General features: G+C 40.2%; 1 protein-coding gene across 7 annotated transcripts in view; it reads left to right on the plus strand.

Moving 5' to 3' along the window:
- prep (prolyl endopeptidase) overlaps positions 1-16,228 on the plus strand; it is a 32,246-nt gene extending 16,018 nt beyond the window's left edge. The window contains exons 9-17 of one of the 7 annotated variants that reach the window (XM_055149106.1): positions 1,873-2,070; positions 4,601-4,704; positions 6,710-6,941; positions 8,998-9,129; positions 10,598-10,754; positions 13,947-15,260; positions 15,318-15,365; positions 15,618-15,876; positions 16,075-16,228. In XM_055149106.1, the coding sequence (XP_055005081.1) occupies positions 1,873-2,070; positions 4,601-4,704; positions 6,710-6,941; positions 8,998-9,129; positions 10,598-10,754; positions 13,947-14,241 (1,118 nt within the window). In that variant the 3' untranslated portion in view covers positions 14,242-15,260; positions 15,318-15,365; positions 15,618-15,876; positions 16,075-16,228. Of the gene's footprint in view, positions 1-1,872; positions 2,071-4,600; positions 4,705-6,709; positions 6,942-8,997; positions 9,130-10,597; positions 10,755-13,946; positions 15,285-15,317; positions 15,366-15,513 lie in introns of all 7 variants that reach the window. The other 6 variants (XM_055149107.1, XM_055149104.1, XM_055149102.1 and 3 more) reach the window with 6 other exon arrangements.
- The last annotated feature ends 8,406 nt before the right edge of the window (positions 16,229-24,634 follow it).

Genomic DNA, 24,634 nt, shown 5'->3' on the forward strand with positions numbered 1-24,634 from the left:
AATTTGTGGACCAATGCGTCAGTCTTTAGACCCTTCGTCTGCTTCAGTCGCGCCATCGCTGGAATGAATCTCCAAGAATCACCTTAGTTTGGCTTCGCTGCTTTTCCCCTTGTCTTCTTCTTTCAGCGACCTCAAAAACGGACTTTCTTTTGCGGCGAACTGCTCCTGGATTCTTGTCGCCATTGCAACAAACTTTGTGCGAACTGCGAGGAAGATATAGGTAAAAAAAAGAACTGTTGCGTTGGTGGAGTAAACAGCGTCTGTGTGTCTTGCGTCTGTGGACTGCGTGACAGTCGTACGTAAACCACGTAACGGCAGCGCAGGCAAGTCAGTTACGCTAGAAACGTAGGGAGATTGATTGACAGCCTGTCAGCTCACAGATAACGAGGCAGTGTCGTTATCTATTGGCAAATGTTTAGCCCCACCACGTCCAGAGTTGATGAGTTTTTATTCTCTTTTTTTTGGTCATCATAATTACAAGGCTACTGCACCTCTATAATCTATCACTGACAACTTGAAACAAAAAAAAATTCTCCATACAACCTTTAATGTGGTGTCCTACTTTTGTGTAATTTTACATTTCAGCACAAGTCAACTTTATTTATTTTCCCCAGTAGAGTATATTGTTAAAAAAAAATAGACTTTGTAAGAAAATCAGATTACAGCACAGTGTCTACATCTTATTATAAAGTACTTTATTGATCACAAACCCGGAGAGAGCCATAAACGTGGCTGGAATTGATGGTGCTTTGGCGCTGTGGTCCATTCAACTCCACTTTGCCGTTTGAAGAAGCTGTTCTGGAGCTGTTTACGAGCCTCATGATTCATGCATGTGATGTCAACACCGGTGATGTGCAGGAATGAGTTGGATTAAAAAGACGACATTATGCAAAATCTGATATGTTTAAATTATTTAGTTATTTTTTTGCTGTCTTCCATGTTAGTGTTGTTCCTTCATTAACCCTTCCAGACGGAAAGGCAATTTTATAGTCCATTTGTCCTCGCCTGGATTCAAACTCCCACTTTTACCACCTAATGAAGTGTTGTACCTCCGTTTTTGTCAGTACAGCCTGTTATTTCACAATCTGCACGCTGTAGTTGTGTCATATGGCTGTAATAAAAGCGACGGGACCAGAAATACAAAAGATATATTATATTTACCATCAAAAACAAAACAAAAAAAGTGCAATGGTCCCATGAGTTTCCTTTGTTATGAACACAGACGCTCAGAGCAGTCGACCATTTTGACTCACTACACTCTTTGGCAAAGTTTGGGCCAATCAAAATGGATGAAGCACATGAGTTTAGCGGAAAGCAAAATACGTATTGGACACTCAGTTTTCCTACGTCATCATGCAGCGTTTATGTGACGTAGGATAATGCCAGAAATATGCTTGAAAAACTGAAAATGTAACTGAAAAAAAAAATCTAAAAACCTTCTATCTTTTATGGTTGGAAAGTTTTATGCTCAGTTATGTAAAACATGTTGGTCTGGAAGGGTTAAAAACATGACACAAAACTGTACACAACAACTTCACAAACCTGAGGTGATACAGGAGTTTCATTAGTGGGACGCACATTGATTGTGTTGTGATAGCGCTCTGAAGGGGGAGCTAACACAGGGAGCAAAGGGAGGGGACTCAGAGTATCAGAAGCAAAAGTAAAACTTATAAAGCATGTTAATACGTTGTTTTTGGTGATTTCAGCGTTTTCAAAACAATCAAAGGCAACATGGTGATCAAAATATGTGTAACATCATTTCACACACTTCCTCCTGTTTTTCTTTAGTAGGAAAAATGTAAAATTCACTTCAAACAAAAGTTGGCACCTGGAAAGTGAAGTTGACTGTTGTGTGTTGTGTGTTGTGCTCAGTGTTTGCGACGTGCACACACTCCAGCCTGCTGTTCGTCTGCTTCCTCCACGACGTGAAGAACGTGCTGAAGATGTACCAGCTGAGCACAGGGGACGAGCTCCGCACCTTCCCCCTGGACGTGGGCTCCATCGTGGGCTTCACCGGGCGCAAGAGGGACACGGAGATCTTCTACTACTTCACCTCCTTCCTCTCCCCAGGTACAGTGTGACGCCAAGTGACGGTAATGGAAACAGTCGAAGTACAACACCATTTGTTTTCAGAATAATAGTTAATTTGTTGACGTCTAGATGGCACTAAAACATTTTAACAATTAAAACTACAAAACTTTTGTCCAGTTGACAGAGTGGAATTTTCTTTTGCTATAACTAGGGATGGGCATTCGATTACATTTTCTTAATCGATTGTCGGAAGAATTAACGATCGATTATCAATTAATCATTCACGTTTTTATATTAAAATGATCATCATTATTATTACTATCTGCACTACTAATTTGCATAAATAACTTAAACTTTACAACATATAAACCGTAACGACTCTAGAGCCACATCAGCCCTTTTTAGATTATAATGTGTTTAATTCAGTTTTGTCCAACTCTCACAGAAACGAATCTTAAAACCGCATCTAATTTGCATAAACTAAGCGAAGATAAAACTACAGCTCTTGTGTCGCTGATACGGTCAATTTCTGTTGGATTAAAAGACATGACTCAGGTGAATACAGGTCAGTGTGACCAGATTTGCGTTTGTCAAAACCAGGACATCGTACGGGGGGAGGGGGGCGGGGACTCGTCATCCACATTGAGCGACTCTCACCTGGAAAAACATTTTCCCACTGGACACAGAAACATATGTGCTGCTTTATACACTGTGCACATGGACTCACACTTGTCCCGAACGCAACGGAAAGTGTGGAATTTCTTGTACAAGTCATCGTTAAATACACATTTGTGCTTCGATACGTTGCAGACTGACTGAGTCTGTGTGTGTGTTTGCTCGCTCCTTCTGATGCAGAGCTACATGTACACACCTGTTTGGTCACACTACACACAGCAACATACATTCGGTTTGTCGATTAAAATGAACGTAATCGATGAAATTCTTAATGATCAATTATCGATTAATTGACTAATCATGCCCATCCTTAGCTATAACAGTTACAAAAAAAACAAACAGTTGGTTCAGTCTTCCAAGACTCGTGTCCTGAAGGTTGGCAGTTCACTACACTGCACTACAAACTGAAGTGCCATTATGCAAGTCATGGACTCTCATGCCTTACTTTTCATGAAAGTCAGATGAGGGCAGATGTGACTACAGAAGTGTGGAGTGACGCACAAAACCGTGACATTACTACATTCTTGAATGTCCATAGTTTAAACTGAGCTGAGACAGGTTTGAACTCTCAGGGGGAGTTTGCTGTGGAACTGTCAGATTGTATCTTTGTAATTTTATGTATCCAGGGATGGGCATGATTAGTCCACTAATTGATAATTGATCAAGAATTTCATCAGTTACGTTCATTTTTAATCAACAAACTGAGTGTATGTTGCTGTGCGAGGAGACAAGGCAGCGTCTGACACAAACACTGGAGTTGTGCCTCACAGTTCCACGTTTGGGCTCTGGCTCCTTGGAAACACAATTCCACTCAGTGAGTGTGTTTACAGCACATCAGTGTCCCGGGTATGAGTGTTTTTTTTTTAAAGTGTCCCGGTTTTGTCATGGCGCATGTAGACGCAATATGATCTCTGAAAACATGGACCATCTCCAACACGACACAGACACAGAACAGACTCCTCCTCATCATCATCATCATCATCATCAACATCAACATCCCTCTGTCACAGAAAAAACACTCATATTCCACTGAGTCGTGTCCTTTAGTGCGACAGAAGCTGAACCGCATCAGCGCACAAGGAAAGAGCTGTTTTTTTTTGCTTATAGTTTTTGCAAATAAGTGCTGCGGTTTTGAGCTTCATTGCTATAAAATGTAAACAAATGTGTCAAAGCTGCATTAAACACATTATAATGTCAAACAGGCTGAAAAAGTAAACTGTAAAGTTGAGTTTATTTATACAGATTAGTAATGGTAATAATAACGATACTTTTAATATAAAAACATTAATGATTAATTGAAAATCTATCATTAATTCTCTCAACAATCGATTAAGCAAATTTTATCGAATCCCCATCCCTAATCCACGTAAAACAAAAACTGGGGACCGACAGTAGCTCAGTTGGCGCGTTTGTCCACTGGCAGAATGTTTGGAGGTTTGAATCCGACTCTCGACATAAACATCATTGACAGATGAATGCTGTTGTTGTGTCCTTGGGCAAGACACTCAACTTATTTCACCCCCACTGTCTGCATATACTGGTGTATGAGTGTGCGTCTGTGAATTTGTTGTTCCTTGTTCCTTGAGCTCTGAGGGAAAAAAGCTGAATATAAATGTGACCATTAACCATTGAAAAAGTTCAACATCATCTGTGTCCGTATAAATAAACAAAAGTAAAAATATTTATTCACAACAATAGTTTCATAAAGCTCCATTATTCAACCCCAGAGTCGTTAAAATGACTTTAAACCATAAGATTAATATGAATATAATAAAAACGGCAAAAGTGGCTCATCAAAATGTACATAAGCCCGCGCCCTCCGTCTGAAATGAGTTGTAGTCGATTTGTTGTTGAGATTTTAAACCAAATATTTGCATTTCTGTTTTTTTCGCAGCCATCATTTACCACTGTGACCTGACGCAGGAGCCTCTGCAGCCGCACGTGTTCAGAGAAGTCACCGTCAAAGGCTTCAACCCCGCAGACTACCAGACCACACAGGCGAGACCACCTCCCACACGATTTTTCATCACTTTATTATGAGCACCGTATTTTTCGGACTATAAGTTTCTCCGGAGTATAAGTTGCACCAGCCAAAAAATGTGTAATGTAGAAGAAGAAAAAAATGGCAAAATGTATTTTATAAAATCAGAGACCAGGAACTGAACGTAACATATTAACAGTTATTCAGATAATTATAGCATAAACAACAGAACATCGATCTCACTCCAAATCACTAAATCCATTCAATTCTTCATCCTCGGTGTCACTTGTGCGCAACCCCCCAGAGATAAACCATAGATCCATGAGGTAAACAGAGCGGCGCTTCCTCTTCTGTGTCGCTGTTGTCAGACTCAGCATCAGTTCCAAGAATTATTAGAATTATTCCGGCCTTTCTGAATCCCGACAGGATGGTTTCGGTGTCACTGAAGTCCAGGCTTTGTCCATCCATCCAGCGACTTCCAAGAAAGTTTCATGCCGCACTCGCCTGGTTGCCGTGAAGCTGTGTTCTCCGTCCCCGCTTTCCGCCAGTCCCTCACAAGTTTCTCGCTCACTCCGAACTTTCTTTCTGCTGCTCGATTACCGTTTTCGGCTGCATATTTCACTACTTGCAGCGAGACAGAGGCTCTTTCTACAGGAGACATGCGCAGTAGAGAGTGAAGTGACAGTGGTACGGGGGTAATAGTAGTCAAGTCAAGTCATTTTATTTATATAGCACATTTAAAAACAACCATAACAAGTTGCACCAAAGTGCTTTACAGCATGAAACACAACATAATGAAAACACTAACACAAATATAAAATATTACATAGACGAGTTACTTGATGCATAAAAATAATAGTTTAAAATAGAGCTCATGGGCTGTTAAATGCCATCTTGAAAAAATGTGTTTTTAGGAGGGTTTTAAAGTGAGATAGGGAGGAGCAAGATCTCAGGGGAAGAGGGAGGGAATTCCAAAGCTTGGGGGCAACAACAGAGAAGGCTCGGCCTCCCCTGGTTTTGAGGCGGGACGGTGGGATGGACAGGAGGTTGAGCGAGTTTGACCTGAGAGACCGAGAGGCTGTGTGGGGGTTAAAAGATCAGTGATGTATTGTGGCGCAAGTGAGTTAAGTGATTTAAAAACAAATAATAAAATTTTAAAATCAATTCTGTATTTAACAGGTAACAGTGGAGTTGGGCTAGGATGGGTGTATGGTATATGGTATGGTGTATGTATGGTCTCTCTTTTTGGAACCGGTGAGCGTCTGGCAGCAGCATTTTGAATTAACTGTGACCTGTTGATGGAGGATTGTGGGAGGCCTGAATATAGTGCATTACAATAGTCCAGTCTATTTGTTACAAAGGCGTGAATGATTGTTTCAAAGTTATTGAATGATAGGATTGGTTTTAATTTGGCAATTTGTCTGAGTTGAAAAAAGCTAGTTTTAACAACATTTGCGATCTGTTTGTCAAAGTTTAAAAGAGAGTCCGTAAAAACACCAAGGTTCTTTGCTGAACCGTGCAAATTTGTGGCAAGAGGTCCAAGGTCAGATGTGAGGGTGTCAGTGTTAGGTCCAAATAGGATAACTTCAGTCTTATTTTCGTTTAGCTGAAGAAAGTTAGAGGACATCCAGTTTTTTATTTCCGCAAGGCAGGTATGGAGGGTAACAAAGGATGAGACGTTTTTTGGGGAAACAGGAAGATAGAGCTGGGTGTCGTCAGCATAAAGGTGGTACTTAGTCTGATGTTTTTCTAGGATTGAACCCAGGGGGAGCATGTATAAAGAAAATAAAAGAGGCGCTAAGATGGACCCTTGGGGCAGGCCGCACGTGACAGGAGCAGAAGTAGACACTCTCTCACCGACTAGTAGTAGCAGATACTGACACACAAGACTAGAGCCTCTCGCGGCTGTCAGTCTGAAAACTTTAATATATAAGTCGCAGGAAACACCCAAACCATGAGAAAAAGTGCAATTTATTGTCCGAAAAATACAGTATTATAAAAAGGCTTATCGTTGTCTCCCAGGTGTTCTACCCGTCTAAAGATGGCACACAGATCCCCATGTTCATCGTGCATAAAAAGGGCATCGCTCTGGACGGCTCTCACCCGGGTTTCCTCTACGGATACGGGGGCTTCAACATCTCCATCACGCCCAGCTACAGCGTGTCCCGACTCATCTTCGTGCGACACCTGGGGGGAGTGCTCGCCGTGGCCAACATCAGGGGAGGAGGGGAGTACGGGGAGACCTGGCACAAAGGTGAGGGCGGTACTCATCTGATCTGGAGTTGTTGTTTTTTTATGTTTCAATTTGCAAAATGTGGTCCACTTGTTGAATTCTTTTCACATTTTGACCATGTCCTGGAGCATTAATATTTTAGAGAAGACTGAAAAATAAACTGCCAAACTAATCCCACGCATTTCAGAACATTTGGCCTAAACTACAGCGTTAAGCGAGTTGCATAATAAGTCAGGATAGTTAGTAGCCTGATTCATCAGACAGTTTCACTTCGTAGAAACCGTCTGACCTCGCAGCATTAGGATTCATTCACTCGACAGTAGGCGGGTACTTTTTTTAGTTAACCAGTCGCTGCTATTTGGTCGTGACATATGTAATGTGCCGCTTGTTAGGTTTATCTAGACATTTAAAAACAAGAAGAAAGACAAGAGATTAATTCAGTTTTACTCATGAGGAGAACGGGCAGAGAGTGGGCATCAAAACCAACAGTCTCCACACGTTCTGATGACTCAAGGCCGCTCTCCTCCTTTTTATTTCATTAGGAGGCCCTAGTTACAGAATGATAATTCTCAAGGGGAAGGGGAAACAGCAAAGACATAATAAGAAACTGGTGCAGCTAAGCATAGTATAAACACATAAAACATGATTAACAATCAGGAGGTGCCTTAGGTCAGACACCATCATAACTCTTGCATGTGTGACAGTGGGAGTTGGCTTCATGTGAGGAATCATCTCGAGGTTCACAAGAGCGATAAGACACTGCACACAGTTGTCAAACACAGAGAGGTTATTCATATTCATACAAGTGATTGGTACATTATAAATCAAAGAATTGTAGTACATAAATGGTTAACTCATAGGCCTAGAATATCACACAAGTATTTAGCAAATATGGGATAATAAAATTATTCTGACACCGCTAACGGGGCTAACTTGTATATTAAGCTTTTCCCAAATCCCGTAGGAAGAAGGACAATAACATCTTTCTCCTTGATAAATTCTCTTTGTTCCGGCTTTAAATCCTCGATCTCTGGAATCGTTGCCAACACAGAATGTCTGTCTCTGCACTGATTGGCTGGTGCGCGGTCTACAACTTCCAGGGTTGCAAACCGTCTACTGTTTTCTGATTCCTGATCTAGTCATTGGAGAGAAATGAAATTGAGAGGAGGCACTAGGTGGCGCCAGCCTGGCTAGATAATTAGCTGTTTGCAAAAGAAATAATGTTGACAACTTGAACTGCGATTCCGATTTGACTGCAATATATTTCGCAGCCTGGGTCCAAATACAGTATCTGTTGACATGAAACGAACAGGAACAATATTCCAGTTCTTCTCTGTCTGTTTTTCATTATAATATTTTATCTATTTTATCTATATCTGGTTTTCAGACCAGTCAGTGCTTTTACAATACTTTAAAAACATATTTAGTCTGTAACCATATCCTATCTCTGTAATTTCCAGTTGACGTGATAGACATGTGAAACAAATTGGCCAAAATTGAAGATATAAACACTTAAATCTATCAGAAAATGACTTAAAAGTAGTGAAATTATCTGTCCAGGCAGCAAGATAATTTTACTTGACAAGTTAGTTTATTTTAATATATCTCTAGACTAGAATTAAGCAGTCTCAGGATTACTAAGTAGATAATGAATCTGAAAACAAAATAACCTGATATAAGTTTTAAAATCTTGGCCAGATCAGAGAAGTTTGCAGTGGTCTGTTCATGTCAAAAGCAACATGAATTTACCTTTGGATTTAAACAGTTTTTGTCAAATCTCAGATTTAAATGGACCAATGTAAAATTTACAGTTACTAATACTTTCTACTTTAAAAAACTTAAACCTAAAAGAACTTTCGATAATGACATTTTTTAATAAGCATATTATGTCTGTATAAATACTCACAACCGAGAAATATTCTGCACCAAAATTCCTGTTCTAGTGCAGCCCAAGTGAAATCCTGAAGTATTCAAAACACAATAGTTTAAATCGAGTTTTATTTAGATTCTGAAATGATCATGTGGCAAATAATTCTAAGAAAAAACATTTGTCTTTCGTCTGTGTGTTCCTGTGCAGCGGGGATGTTGGCGAACAAACAGAACTGCTTCACAGACTTCCAGTGTGCGGCCGAGTACCTCATCAAAGAAGGATACACCTCCCCCTCCAAACTCACCATCAACGGAGGCTCCAACGGCGGCCTGCTCGTGGGTACGTGACCGCCGCCGCAAAGGGAACAATTACAGTGACGGGAAAGCTCAGTATTTATAAACAGAAATATGAGGGATTATACTGCTCACTTTAAATCAGATTAGTGTCAGATTTCTGGAGTTATGAAAACCATTAAATGTGCACTGTGCAACTTTACTTGATCTTTACTTGAACTCGACTTCACACGATGTCATTGCTTTGCCTGGAATGTTCCGTGGTATGACATTAAACCTTTCCATCCAGCGTTTATTCATTACAATCCGCGTATCATTCGTTCATTAGTTCATTCAAAATAAAACCAAAATTAAGAAAACGAAAAAAAAACAACTATTTTCTTCGTTATTTGTCTCCAAAACCAAAATGAAAAAACAGATAATGATTCGTTTTTTCAGTTTTTTGAGTTTTTTCTCCTCCCCGCAAACTCCCTCCGGTCCACGAAATATTGTCTGGTATAAAACCGGTCTGTGGCGCAAAAAAGTTTGGGGACCACTGTTTTAGACACTTCCTTTCCGCTTCTGCGTGTTTATAGAGTTTAAGAAAGCGAACGTCTCCATCTTGCGGGACAAAATATCGCAGATGCGGGCAGGAGTGGGACTGAAAATTACAGTTCTTTGCGGGAGCGGGACTGAAAATTCTGTCCTGCGCAGACCTCTACTTCCTACCAGTGGAGGCAGGACGACAGCGCCACCTGCAGTCCGACTTCCTCAGGACAGTATCTCAAGTGTGTGAGAGTAAAAAAGCCCCCTCGTCCCGGTTTATCGTCCCGTGGGCACGTTTCCGTATTTCGATTGCCTCTTTAATCCAGCGACGATGTTTTGTTGTCCTCTGTCCCAATTAGTCCATAATGTGGTTCTCGAAACTGTCAGGTATGAAAACAAACTCCTGGTCTGAAAAATAACCTAATAACATAAATTATCGGAAATGAACCTCACTGGACTAATAATCTGATTTTGATTTGCGCGTAAATGTGGCCACTGTACACAGATCCAACTTTTTCTGGTGGACATTGTCAAGCGCTTTTCTCCATGGAGATGCTACCGCTTCGTCTGGAATGTTTCACAGTATGGCATTAAACCTTTCTATCTTCATGGAGACCAAACCGGACCAAGTTACGGGTCAGATCTGTGGAGAAATGCCCCCTCTCACAGTCAGAATGTTTGTTTTTGTAGGTACTCTTTTGTGCTATAAAACCACCTGTGATTGAATAAATTTAAGGTAGAGATGTTTAAAGTCACACTGTGGAACATTCCGGGCAGAGCAAGACCACAAAGTTTTTAAATATCAAATCTTGCTTAAAAATTCGCCATGACTCAAAGATGACCTGCTAAACCAGTGTTGAACTGAATGTGAAGTATGTCAGTCATAATATTCTGTTATTTATTTTACATTTTCTGTTATAAAAACTAAGAATGTAAGTGAATTCATCGAGTTCATTGCCGTTCTAATTCCGATTCTGTGCCCCGTGCAGCTGCGTGCGTGAACCAGCGGCCCGAGCTGTTTGGCTGTGCCGTGGCTCAGGTCGGGGTCATGGACATGTTGAAGTTCCACAAGTTCACCATCGGACACGCCTGGACCACGGACTACGGCTGCTCCGAGGACAAGGAGCAGTTTGAGTGGCTCATCAAGTACGTGCTCTCATACTAACTCTGTCGGCTGGAGAACGGGTCAGAGTTTGTGTTATAGGACGTGGGGAAGCAGGGAGGAATATAACGATGTTGGTTAGAAATGAGCAGGAAATGGAATAACTACCGTATTTTCCACACTATTAGTCGCTCTGGATTATAAGACATAAGACAAGCACTGTCATTAAATGGTCTATTTTCGAACTTTCTTCACAAATAAACCGCACCGGACTTTAAAGGAAACACAACAGTTGGATGGGTCAATGGTTTTGTTTGTTTGTCGCGTTCACGATAGGGATGGGCATGATTAGTCGATTAATCGATAATTGATCATTAAGAATTTCATCGATTACGTTCATTTTAATCGACAAACCGAATGTAGGTTGCTGTGCGTAGCGTGACCAAACAGGTCCGTACATGTCGGTCAGCCTGCAACGTGCTGAAGTGCAAATGCGAGCGATGTGCAACGATGATTTGTACAAGAAATTCCACGCTTTCCGTTGCGTTCGGGACAAGTGTGAGTCCATGTGCACAGTGTATAAAGCAGCACATATGTTTCTGTGTCGATGACGAGTCCCCACCTCCCTCCCCCCGTACGGTGTCACACTAACCTATATTTCACTGAGTCATGTCTTTTAATCCGACAGAAATTGACCGCATCAGCGACACAACAGCTGTAGTTTTATCTTCGCTTAGTTTATGCAAATTAGCCATGCGGTTTTAAGTTTCGTTTTTGTGAGATTTGCGCAAAACTGAATTAAACACATTATAATGTCAAACAGCTGATGTGGCTCTAGAGTCGTTACGGTTTAAATGACGTAAAGTTGAATTTATTTATGCAGATTAGTAGTGCAGATAGTAATAATAATGATGATCATTTTAATATAAAAAAACGTTAATGAGTAATCGATAATCGATCGTTAATTCTTCCGACGATCGATTAAGAAAATTTCATCGAATGCCCGTCCCTAGTTCACGGTGACTCTGGGCTTCGTTCAGTTGTGGCGTGTAGGGAGGGTGTGTCTGGGACGCTGGATTGTCGGCGTGTTCGCAGTGACTCAGGTTGTTCAGTCGTGTCTAGAAGTGGCATGTTGCGCTCGCTTTTTCGGTTCGTTCCTCCGTTACGTTCTTCATCGGCGTGGAGCGATGAGTGTGTCTGTGGGTGTGTTTCGCTGCATGGTCGCTGTCTGCTGCCACCTAGTGCTTCCGTTCAGTTTCATTTCTCTCCAGCACCTAGGTCAGGAATCAAAATATACTAGACCAGGGGTGTCAAACTCATTTTGGTCCGGGGGCCGTATCCAACCTACTTTGATCCCAAAGGGGCCGGATCAGAAAACTCATGTCATATAAACCCCAAAAATAACAATAAGTTCAAATATTTGTGCAGAGAAACACAAATCTATTACAGAAATCTTTTTTAATTGATGAACTGTTTATTATAATATAATATTACGAACAACCTGAAACTTGAAGAAAAATTCAATTTCAACACAAAGTTTTAACATGAACTTGTATTCAAACAGGAATAAGTCAATTTTTCTTGTAAAATCCTGCACTCGGCTCCACTTTTCTCATGTTGGACATTTTTCTGATGAGGGTGTCACGGTCAACAGTCAAAACGATCGTCCTTTAAGAGCGTTTGGAAAGAGACAAGTCTTCATTTGTGCTGCTCTGGTAGGAGGGGCCACGTACAGAGACGCTGGAGACACTGCGATGCTAAACACTGCAGAAAATTACCAATGTTTTAATAGAAAATATAATTAAAATATTTTAGTAGAAAATCACTCAAGGGCCACATTAAAGGTCTTGGAGGGCCGCATCTGGCCCCCGGGCCTTATGTTTGACAACTGTGCTCTAGACAGTTCGCAAAAACCCCGTAAGTGCGAGTTCAGGCACCAACCAATCAGTGAAGAACTATACATTCTGTGTTGTCAAAGATTCTCAAGATCGAGGATTTAAAGCTGGAACAAAGAGAAGGTATTTTATGAATTTTACCAAGGGGAAAGACGCTATTGTCCTTTTTCCTACGGGATTTGGGAAAAGCTTCATATACCAGTTAGCCCCGCATTACATACGTGACTACCAAATAGCAGCAATTGGTTAAATAAAAAAAGTACCCACCTACTAGAGATGCGCGGATGGCGGTTACAGCCGCGGACTCTGAGACAAAATCTCCGGTCGGGCGGATGACGTGATGAAAAATAATGTTTTAATTAAATTTGGGTGGGTCGCGGTTTCACTACTCAAATAAAAAACTCTGAACTCGGAGCAGCTGGGAGGAGACCGAGCGGATGGCGGGCGGGTGCGGTTTTGAAAACTGGTCAAAAACTGTGGTTGCAAATGGATAACGGGCGGATGATGAGTTGAAAAAGTAGCCCATCCGCGCGCCTCTACCACCTACTGTCATGTGAACGAAATCTAAGGCTGTGAGGGCAGACAGTTTCTACAAAGTGAAATAAAGTAAAACCAGCTGATGAATCAGGCTAAGTAAAAGCACCCAATAGGAAAAAGTGGCTCTTACCCCTCATCTAGAAATATGACAAAACCACTAATATTTACCTTTATTTATTTATTTATTTTTTATTTATTTATTTATTTCGGTCACAGGTATATTTTGACATTAATTCATAAACAGTCATATTTAACATATACAGACCAAAGAGGTGCAGGCTGAAGCTTAAGCTTATTCTGCCTTTACCCTTTATTCCTTTGTCAGAGCTTCATCTTGACACCAGTTCATCTTCATAAATACAGCAGGAAGAAACAAGCAGAACAACAAAGTTCTACAGCACAAACTAAGTCTCATATTTCATGTATCTGTCCAGAGTTAAACATTTAAACTTCTTTATGAAGTGAAAGAAAGTGGTGCACAATTTTCGGTTTTCTGTACAGTTGTTCCAGAGCTTCACCCCTTTAACAGATTTACAAAATTTCATAATGTTTGTTCTGTTTTTCTTTTTAATAAACACGGTCGTGCCTCTGAGCTCGTATCGGCTCTTTCGGATTTTGAACATGTTCTGTAACGATTTCGACAGGAGATTGTTGTTTACTTTGAACATGATTTTAAGAGTGTAAAGGTCGACTAAATCATAAAATTTCAGCGTTTGAAGGTTTATAAATAATGCCTAAAACACTTGACTGGCTCTGACTCTGCATCATTACACTGTTCCCCCTCTGTGCCTCCTCCCTCCGCAGATACTCCCCCCTCCACAACATCCACGTGCCAGAGGGCAGCGGCGCGCAGTACCCGGCCGTGCTGCTCCTCACGGGCGACCACGACGACCGCGTGGTGCCGCTCCACTCGCTCAAGTACATGGCCACGCTGCAGCACGTGGTGGGTCGCAGCCCGCAGCAGAGCAAGCCCCTCTTCATCCTGGTGGACACCAAGTCTGGCCACGGGGCGGGAAAGCCCACCAGCAAGGTCATCCAGGAGGTCGCCGACACGTACGCCTTCATCGCCCGCTGCCTCAACCTGTCCTGGGTCAAATAACACGCACAACCGCCACACACACACACACACACACACACAGAAGGAGGGACTTGTATTATCGGGTACTGCAGGCGAAAAGCGAAACGAAGCCAAGGAGATGAGCCAAGGAATGTGTTCCCATGTACAGGTAACATTTTAATCCTTCAAAAGAAAAGATATTTTGTTGTTAATCGTTACGACAACGGTCCTACTTTTTAATAATTCTGAAAAATATGGATGGGTTGTGTTCATGGCAGAGGTGGAGACTTTTAGGACTTGAGACTTGACTTGATAAAATGGACTAAGACTTTGGGACTCGACTCGGACTTTGAGGCCTGTGACGTGAGACTTGAGAAGCACTTTTAAATCTGAACTTTTTCTATTCTGACCAAAATGATTCACTCTAAGATCGTGTCAAGACATTTAAAAAGGAAAAAAAATGCATTTCTACAACTCAAATATAATCAAATACTGTGATTTTTATATGTACAATTTATCTTAAAATTCATATAAATTGCAAAAATCAAAGCTATATTTGTTTTTGGTTTAAAGACTTGAAATGACTTGAAGCTCAAAGCAGACGACTTGGACTTGACTTGGACTTACGGGCCAGTGACTCGAGAGTTGACTTGGACTTGTCTGTATTTGACTTGGGACTTGACTCGGACTTGAGACTTGCAAAACGACGACTTGGTCCCACCTCTGGTTCATGCCACGTCAGAATGTGATTAGGGATGAATCACTCCAGCTTTTTCAGCTCTGATACCGATATTTTGACTTAACCGATACTCGATATAAACCGATAACTGTGTAGGAATAAGAAATGTCGCTTATTTCCTTAAAACACGGTTTAAGTATTAAACAAGATCCAGTTGAGTTAAGTAACGGTTCTTTATCCTTCACATCACGACTCAACAGCTTTGTGTGACTAAAAGTTCAAACATTATGAGACGTTTCTAGACCAGGGGTCCCCAACCCCACGAGCCGCGGACCTCCCATACGCATCTCTAAACCATGTCTAAAACCATGTCTAAAACCAGGTCTAAAACCAGGTCTAAAACCAGGTAAAACCAGGTCTAAAACCAGGTCTAAAACAGGTCTAAAACCAGGTCTAAAACCAGGACTAAAACCAGGACTAAAACCAGGTCTAAACCAGGTCTAAACCAGCTCTAAACCAGTAAAACTAAACCAGGTCTAAAACCAGGTCTAAAAGTCTAAAACCAGGTCTAAACCAGGTCTAAAACCAGGTCTAAAACCAGGTCTAAAACCAGGTAAAACCAGGACTAAAACCAGGTCTAAACCAGGTCTAAACCAGCTCTAAACCAGGTCTAAAACCAGGACTAAAACCAGGACTAAAACTAGGTCTAAACCAGGACTAAAACCAGGTCTAAAACCAGGTCTAAACCAGGTCTAAACCAGCTCTAAACCAGCTCTAAAACCAGAACTAAAATCAGGAATAAAACTAGGTCTAAACCAGGTCTGAACACGGAATAAGATAGGAGTAAACTAGGTCTAATCCAGGTCTAAACCAGGTCTAAACCAGCTCTAAACCAGCTCTAAAACCAGAACTAAAATCAGGACTAAAACTAGGTCTAAACCAGGTCTGAACACGGAATAAACTAGGAGTAAACTAGGTCTAATCCAGGTCTAATCCAGGTCTAAACCAGGTCTAAACCAGGTCTAAACCAACTCTAAACCAACTCTAAACCAGCTCTAAAAAAAAAACCAGGACTAAAACCAGGACTAAACCAGGACTAAACCAGCTCTAAACCAGCTCTAAAACCAGAACTAAAATCAGGACTAAAACTAGGTCTAAACCAGGTCTGAACAAGGAATAAACTAGGAGTAAACTAGGTCTAATCCAGGTCTAAACCAGGTCTAAACCAACTCTAAACCAGCTCTAAAAACCAGGACTAAAACCAGGACTAAACCAGGTCTGAACAAGGAATAAACCAGGACTAAAACCAGGACTAAACCAGGACTAAACCAGGACTAAACCAGGACTAAACCAGGAAACCAGGACTAAACAGGACTAAACCAGGACTAAAACCAGGACTAAACCAAACCAGGACTAAGCCAGGACTAAACCAGGACTAAACCAGGACTAAACCAGGACTAAACCAGGACTAAACCAGGACTAAACCAGGACTAAACCATGCCACGCTGCCTGCACCCCCGCGGTGCCCCGGTCCGTGAAGTATTATCGGACATAAAACTGGTCCGTGGCTCTAAAAAGGTTGGGGACACTGTTCTAGACGTTGTAAAGTAACACTGTGGGTTATTTTTGAAGTGTAACTGCTGGGCCTATCCACATGAAACAAAAACTGACACAAAATTTAAGCCAATTTTGTGAAACCGTTTGATTTTCTCGCCAAATTTCTGGATTTTCAGTGCATTTTTAAATAAAATTTTTAGACTTTAGAATTTTTATTAGCTCTCCCTCTTAAAAAATAACACAAAAATATAAAAAAATCTGTGAACACAACCTATTTAATCAAGCCGACAAACTTAACTCCGTCATATTTTTAAGGTGTGTGATTCACCTTCAGTATTCACACGTACAAGCAATATTTTATGACGTTTACAAGACTTTGAAAAATGTTTAAAGACGGTTAAATACTTTTTGCGTGTCCTCTTCTCCTGCCCGTACCTGATAATACGTGTATTTCACTGACCGCATTGTTCAAGAAGTTACATTTAATACTCAAAAATAACAAAACAAACGGGGCTTTTGTTCTGATGTTTGGTTCATTTCACTCACCTGTTTTTAGCCAAGTTTACACCACCAGCACTTAATAATAATAATAATTTACAATAGAGTTCTCTGGGTGCAGTCAATAAATTATCCAATGGTGGATGTTATAATATTGACTGAATAAGTATTAGTAATTATTTAAATGAATTACAAGCTCAAGGGCCTATATTACATTGTTATCTATGTTATAATGCAGTTTCCTCATCACAAAAACAGACCTGGAGTTTAATATTTACATTTTACAGGGTTTTTTTTACAGGCTTTGATGAGATTTCAAAACTTTTCCCTGACGTTTTCAAGACCTAAAGTGAATTTTCCATGACTTTACGGCACTTTATGGGTTCAGAATCAGAGTTTATTTGTCATTTCAGTATAAAAATAAATAAATAAAAGGAAATGAAACATGAAACAAACAAAAATAAATTGTTTAAAATATTGTATGTCAAATAGAGTTTTTAAAAACCCCCACCCGTCCCTATTTTTGAAAGTGAGTTCCAAGTCAGTGCGGTTTTGTAAGGTGCATTAGTGTCCGGACTTTCTGACAGAACTGATCTAAGTAGTCTGGTGGTCCTGGCCTGTAGGTGGCGCAGTCTTCAAACTTTCAGAGCTAAATATGAAACGTAAACCTTTCCACTCACCTTATGGTTTGGGATTATTGTTTTTTAACATCCAAAATCCTGTCAGTGCATTTATTGGCGTCTCTTTAAAACAAAAGGGGGAGACGTTCAGAAATAAGCAGAATAGTCTGATGAGAATTTAACAGAACACTGTAGTTGTAGAAAGAGATACTAAAATTCCATGACTTTTCGGGGCCCGGAAAGTGACATTTTCAATTTCAATAACTTTTTTTTAGGATTTCAATGACCGTGGGAACCCTGGTTTTAACACACAAACCCTGCAGATTTAGACTATATTTAGTTCTCCTCTCAAACCGAAAACAGTCTGTTCCACCTTGTGATGTCATGTGGTAATACAGAGTGCTCCACTGTGTTTTTAAACTCCACACACTTTCATGAGAATCATTTTGGATGCATTTCAGACCTTGTATAATAATGATGATAATAAAAAAAACAAATTAATTTATAAATTAATAATAATAATAATAATAATTTATTATTATTATTAACATTATTATTATTATTATTATTATTATTATACAAGACTAAAACAGGATTTAACCAGGATTAATTCATTAATCTATGGTCATGAGCTCTGGGTAGTGACCGAAAGGACGAGATCGCGGATACAAGCGCTCGAAATGAGTTTCCTCCGCAGGGTGGCTGGGCGCTCCCTTAGAGACAGGGTGAGGAGCTCAGTCACACGGGAGGAGCTCGGAGTAGAGCCGCTGCTCCTCCACGTCGAGAGGAGCCAGTTGAGGTGGCTCGGGCATCTGTTCCGGATGCCTCCTGGGCGCCTCCCTCGGGAGGTGTTCCGGGCATGTCCCACCGGGAGGAGGCCCCGGGGAAGACCCAGGACACGCTGGAGGGACTATGTCTCTCGGCTGGTCTGGGAACGCCTCGGGGTCCCCCCGGAGGAGCTGGAGGACGTGTCTGGGGTGAAGGAAGTCTGGGAGTCCCTGCTTAGGCTGCTCCCCCCGCGACCCGGCCCCGGATAAGCGGACGAAAATGGATGGATGGATGGATAATTCATTACGTAATAATAATAATAAATAATACATAAATAAAAATAAATAAATATTTAAATAAATATTTTGAAGTAAATAATTTAATAATATTTTTATTTATATTGCACTTTACATAAAATAATCTCAAACTGCTACAGGTTTAAAAAAAAAAAAAAAAAAAAAAAAAAGTGAATAAAAGTGCATCAAGCTAAAACTGCCAGTGCTGTATTTCCAGTCTCTACTGAACTGAAGTTAAAAGGAGCTGTTCATTTGAAAAGTACCACTTCATGACATCACAAGGTGGAACAGAGCATTTTGAGCTTTGGAGATGAAGAGCAACTAATAATTACGAGTTACTCAAACACAACTCCAGGTTTGTTTTTGATGAAGAAACCACATTTGAACATGACTTAAAGCTCCATTTTGTCTCATATAACAAGGGCCTTTAACATAGTTTACACTTTAAGGACTGAATTTTACTTTTTCATTCAAGCTACACATTTCTTCCTTCAATTTAATTCATCAACATGCACCTCTGTAAAACAAACATGCTACTTTGAAATGTCAGTGTCATCTTTGTTTTTACTGAACTGTTTTCTGAATAGGACAACAAAATCCTAAGATACCACAGGTTCAGGTTGGCCAAGTTACTAATACAGCCATAACAATGTTTCTCTAATATTTATTTATCAGTCTGGCATTAAAACGGCACTACAGCACTTTTCCTATGGGGGGGCCCCTGCTTGTTTCCATGGAGATGATAAATATTTGCTTGAATGTTCCACAGTGAAGCATTAAACTGATCTCTCTTGTGTTATATTCAATTATGGGTGTGATTTGCTTTAAAAATACCTTGACAAAAAATGGATTCTTACTCTGAGTGGGGTCGCCTCTCCACAGATCTGACCTGTAACTGGGCCTGGGACCTGGTTGTGGTCTTGGAGATACATGAAATACTTAAAATGCCCCACTGTGGAACATTTCAGGCAAAGTGTTAACCAGAATTTGTGGAGAAAAGCATGTTGTTTTTAGTCCCGGCGGTTTTAGACCTGGTTTTAGTCCTGGTTTTAGACCTGGTTTTAATCCTGGTTTAAACTTGGTTTAGACTTGGTTTAGACCTGGTTTAGTCTTGGTTTAGTCCTGGTTTTAGACCTGGTTTAAGTCCTGGTTTAGACTTGGTTTAGTCCTGGTTTAGTCCTGGCTTTAGACCTGACTTTAGACCTGGCTTTAGTCCTGGTTTAGACTTGGTTCAATCCTGGTTTAGTCCTGGCTTTAGTCCTGGTTTAGACTTGGAATAGACCTGGTTTTAGACTTGGTTTAGACCTGGTTTAGTCCTGGTTTAGTCCTGGTTTTAGACCTGGTTTTAGTCCTGGTTTAGACTTGGTGTAGTCCTGGATTGAGACCTGTTTTAATCCTGGTTTAGACTTGGTTTAGACCTGGTTTGAGTCCTGGTTTAGACTTGGTTTAGTCCTGGCTTTAGTCCTGGTTTAGTCCTGGCTTTAGACCTGGCTTTAGTCCTGTCTTTAGTCCTGGTTTAGACCTGGTTTTAATCCTGGTTTAGACTTGGTTTAGACCTGGTTTAGTCCTGGTTTAGTCCTGGTTTTAGACCTGGTTTAGAGTTGGTGTAGTCCTGGTTTGAGACCTGTTTAAATCCTGGTTTAGACTTGGTTTAGACCTGGTTTAAGTCCTGGTTTAGACTTGGTTTAGTCCTGGCTTTAGACCTGGCTTTAGTCCTGTCTTTAGTCCTGGTTTAGACTTGGTTTAATCCTGGTTTAGACCTGGTTTAGTCCTGGTTTAGACTAAAGCATGTTGTAAACCCTCCATCAGAAAAGTTCCACAGTGCGTTTTTAATCTTGACTTGTCATAACGTGTCAATGAAATACTGGTAATAGAATAGTCTTGTTAAAGGATTTACATTTACAAAAAAAGAAAAAAAAAAGTTTGAATGAAAATGTGTGTGAGTGAGAAATGATTTCTACCTCTGACTTTTGTGCTGTTTTTAAAGGGAACAGGACGCGATCACAATAAACTTTTTAAACACTGCTGCGCTCTCCACTTCTTTACACTCACCCATGTTAGAAGACCTCATAGTTTAGTCCTGGTTTAGACCTGGTTTAGACCTGGTTTAGTCCTGGTTTTAGACCTGGTTTAGTTTAGTAGTAGTAGTAGTAGTGGTGGTAGTAAAGTAGTAGTAGTTGTATAAGTAGTACTAGTAGTGGTGGTAGTAGTAGTTGTATAAGTAGAGGTAGTAGTAGTTGTATGAGTAGTACTAGTAGTGGTAGTAGTAGTAGTTGTATAAGTAGTAGTAGTGGTGGTAGTAGTAGTTGTATAAGTAGAGGTAGTTGTATGAGTAGTACTAGTAGTGGTAGTAGTAGTAGTGGTGGTAGTAGTAGTTGTATAAGTAGAGGTAGTTGTATGAGTAGTACTAGTAGTGGTAGTAGTAGTAGTTGTATAAATACTAGTAGTGGTGGTAGTTGTATAAGTAGTGGTATGAGTAGTAGTGGTGGTAGTAGTAGTTGTATAAGTAGTACTAGTAGTGGTGGTAGTAGTATAAGTAGTAGTAGTAGTAGTTGTTGTATAAGTAGTACTAGTAGTGGTGGTAGTAGCAGTTGTATAAGTAGTACTAGTAGTGGTGGTAGTAGTGGTAGTAGTAGTAGTTGTATAAGTAGTACTAGTAGTGGTAGTAGTAGTTGTATGAGTAGTACTAGTAGTGGTAGTGGTGGTAGTATAAGTAATAGTAGTTGTATAAGTAGTACTACTAGTGGTGGTAGTAGTAGTAGTTGTATAAGTAGTACTAGTAGTGGTAGTGGTGGTAGTATAAGTAGTAGTAGTTGTATAAGTAGTACTAGTAGTGGTGGTAGTAGTAGTAGTGGTAGTAGTAGTGGTAGTAGTGTATAAGAAGTAGTGATGGTGGTAGCAGCAGTAATAGTTGTAGTAGAAGTTGTAGTATAAGTAGTAGTGGTATAAATAGTAGTAGTAGTAGTAGTGGTTGTATAAGTAGTGGTAGTGGTAGTAGTGGTAGTAGTAGTAGTTGCAGTAGTGGTAGCAGTAGTAGTGGTGGTAGTAGTAGTGGTAGTGGTAGTGGTAGTAGTAGTGTAGTAGTAGTGTAGTAGTAGTAGTAGTAGTAGTAGTAGTAGTAGTAGTAGTAGTAGTAGTAGTGGTAGTAGTAGTAGTAGTGGTAGTAGTAGTAGTAGTAGTAGTAGTGGTAGTAGTAGTAGTAGTAGTGTAGTAGTAGTAGTAGTGGTAGTAGTAGTAGTAGTAGTAGTAGTGTAGTAGTAGTAGTAGTAGTAGTAGTGGTAGTAGTAGTAGTAGTAGTAGTAGTGGTAAGTAGTAGAAGCAGGATTAATAAGACCAGTGTGGTCATAACCACAGTCAATAATAATAAAGAATCACACTCCAGTATGTAGTAGGAAATTATACATACTTTAATGCCATTATAATAGGTTTATTTTCCAATCAAGTAAAACATTTAAGACACATTTATTTCAAAATCCAATCCAAAGATTCACAGAAATAAAAAGGCAGTACACTTTTGTATATCGGGGCTAAAATAAAACGAGTGATATGCACAAATATAGAAGAAGCTTTCCCCATTTCAAAAAGAATCATCAGTGCTTGAGCTCGTAGCAGGTGTCCCTCTGGCCGCGCCACTTCAACACAACACCAGGAATGTGAGAGGTAACAGCTCCTGACTTCCAGTTCGGATCAAAGAGTCAAAATTGAAATTCAAAAAAAAAACAAAACAAAAAAAAAACGAAAAATCCCATAAGTCACAATAGCACATGTATTTGATCAGAGCAAAGGCAGCAGCAGTGAGGTATTGTCGAGTTACTGTCTCGTTCTAATGCACAAATCAAGCACTTCAAATTGGTTTTACATTCTTGTTTGAACAATTCGCTTAAAATTTTGTAAAATTTTAACACACGAAATACATTCAATAATGCGTATAAATCCTGCTTTTAGACAATATTCTATTAATTATTTGTTTACAAAGTTAAAATATGGAACAACTCTTGACTTTTTGAGTAAGCAGGTACTTTTTTTTTTTTTTTTTTTTTAAGTAAATACGCAGAAATCTTTGGTATAGAAATACTGCAATACATGCGTCACGAATTTCGGACTTCCGGTCATCGCGCAATGCATTCTGGGAAGGAGTTTCCGAAAAAGTGAGCATCAAACGGTCATGTTTGTTTTCCCAGTGGGATGCGTCTATTGACAAAGTCGTTCTTTTCTAGTCTTTTGAACCATGTCGGTTTTGTTTCTGGTTCTGATATTGTCATATTTTAGTTTTGGGATTCAGACATCATAATTGTGTGGTTGTAAGATGTCCCAACAGTGGAAAACGAGCTTCGGAAGTTTGCAAAGTCCATAACTGCAAAAGGGAATCAGATGTGTGTGACTCAAACCTCTGTTCAAACTGTTTCTCTTCCCAACGGAACTGAAAAATAGTAAAAGGTGAAGGCGATGGGCAGGATTGATCCACAGGATGGACCAAAAAGGAAACCTTTGGCGCCAACAAAGCAAAATCCCGATCCGTCGCTCAACCTCGGTTACGAATTTAAAAAGTCAACACCAAAGCGAAAGGCACCAACTGTTCACCAAGAAACACCTTCCACTGCAAAGGGACCAAGACATGATGTTGCTGTAAAACCACAAGAAGAAGAAAGTGCAGCTCAGTCTGTTTGTCTTCTGAACCTCTCGATTAACAAACGGGGTCCTGCTTTGATGGCGCTCCACGTACAAAATGTTCACTACAAACTCGAGATGATTTCTTCGGCAGCTAAAGGTTTCCTTTTTGGTTCTTCCTGTGGATCAATCCTGCCCATCGCCTTCACCTTTCACTATTTTTCAATTCCGCTGGGAAGGGAAACAGTTTGAACAGAGGTTTGCAGTCACACACATCTGATTCACTTTTGCAGAAACTTCTGAAGCCCATTTCTCGAGCCGTTTTCCGCTGTTAGGACATCAATCAACCACACAATTACAATGTCCAAATCCAACAACTAAAATATGACAATATCAGAACCAGAAACAAAAGCGACACGGTTCAAAAGACTTGCAAAGATTGGCTTTGTCAAACATCAGACATGGCGGTTTGACACTCACTTTTTCGGAGGATCCTTCGCAGTATGCATTGCGCGATGACTTGAAGTCCAAAATCTGTGACGCGTGTATTCTAGATTTAAGACTTTTATGTCAAATGTTGATCAAATTTTTAAGAAATCGTGTAAAACATTGTGCTTAATTGTATGAGAGACACACCCTTTGATTATTACATATGCGATTGTATAACAGTCTTTGTGCGATATGAAAAAAATGGCTACCTTTTTCAAATACTGACCACAACACAAAAGATCTATCAGTAGTTACATTGATTGGAGAAATAGTATATAAAGCTACTTAGAATAATAACATCACTATATTTTTTTCGAACATAGCCGTGTATTTTGTTCAGATCTCGTTCACCTGTAATACTGAGCTTTATCTCACAAGTTGGTTCTTACAAAAAAAATCACACATGTCACCATTGGTACAAAAGTCCACTGATTCAAGGCTGACGATGCCCAAAAAACATGGCCTCAGTCTCCAAACTCGACGTGATTATCTGCGGCTCTGAAAGGGTTAACTACGAAGTCGAATAAAAGAAGGGAATACGTATTTGCTAAAACAGACAAATCATACCGATACATGTAGGGACTGCTTGTGTCCATCCCAGTATTTTTATTTTAAGGGTTTCAAAAGGGATTATTGGTTATATTATACTAAAACAAAGACATTATATCTTTTTTTTCAAAATCAGTATCAAGAAAATCAAACGTGGATTGTGCCTCTTTCACACATGCACTGCCGAGACTTTCTACGTGGAGTTTTAATGTACTCCATAATTTCACGGGGTTTAGACAAGGGTGCCCTCTTTCCCCTTTTTTATTCTAAAACATTCGCATTAAACTCATCTCCAGCCCGGAATTCTTGACTGTTTGGCCGTACAAAGGCAAAACGGCGTAACGTCAAAAGTGAGTTCATGTCATTTTGTT

Source organism: Boleophthalmus pectinirostris, unplaced genomic scaffold, assembly GCF_026225935.1.
Source record: "Boleophthalmus pectinirostris isolate CB_2022bp ecotype Guang Dong unplaced genomic scaffold, ASM2622593v1 HiC_scaffold_13, whole genome shotgun sequence".
NCBI lineage: Eukaryota > Metazoa > Chordata > Actinopteri > Gobiiformes > Gobiidae > Boleophthalmus > Boleophthalmus pectinirostris.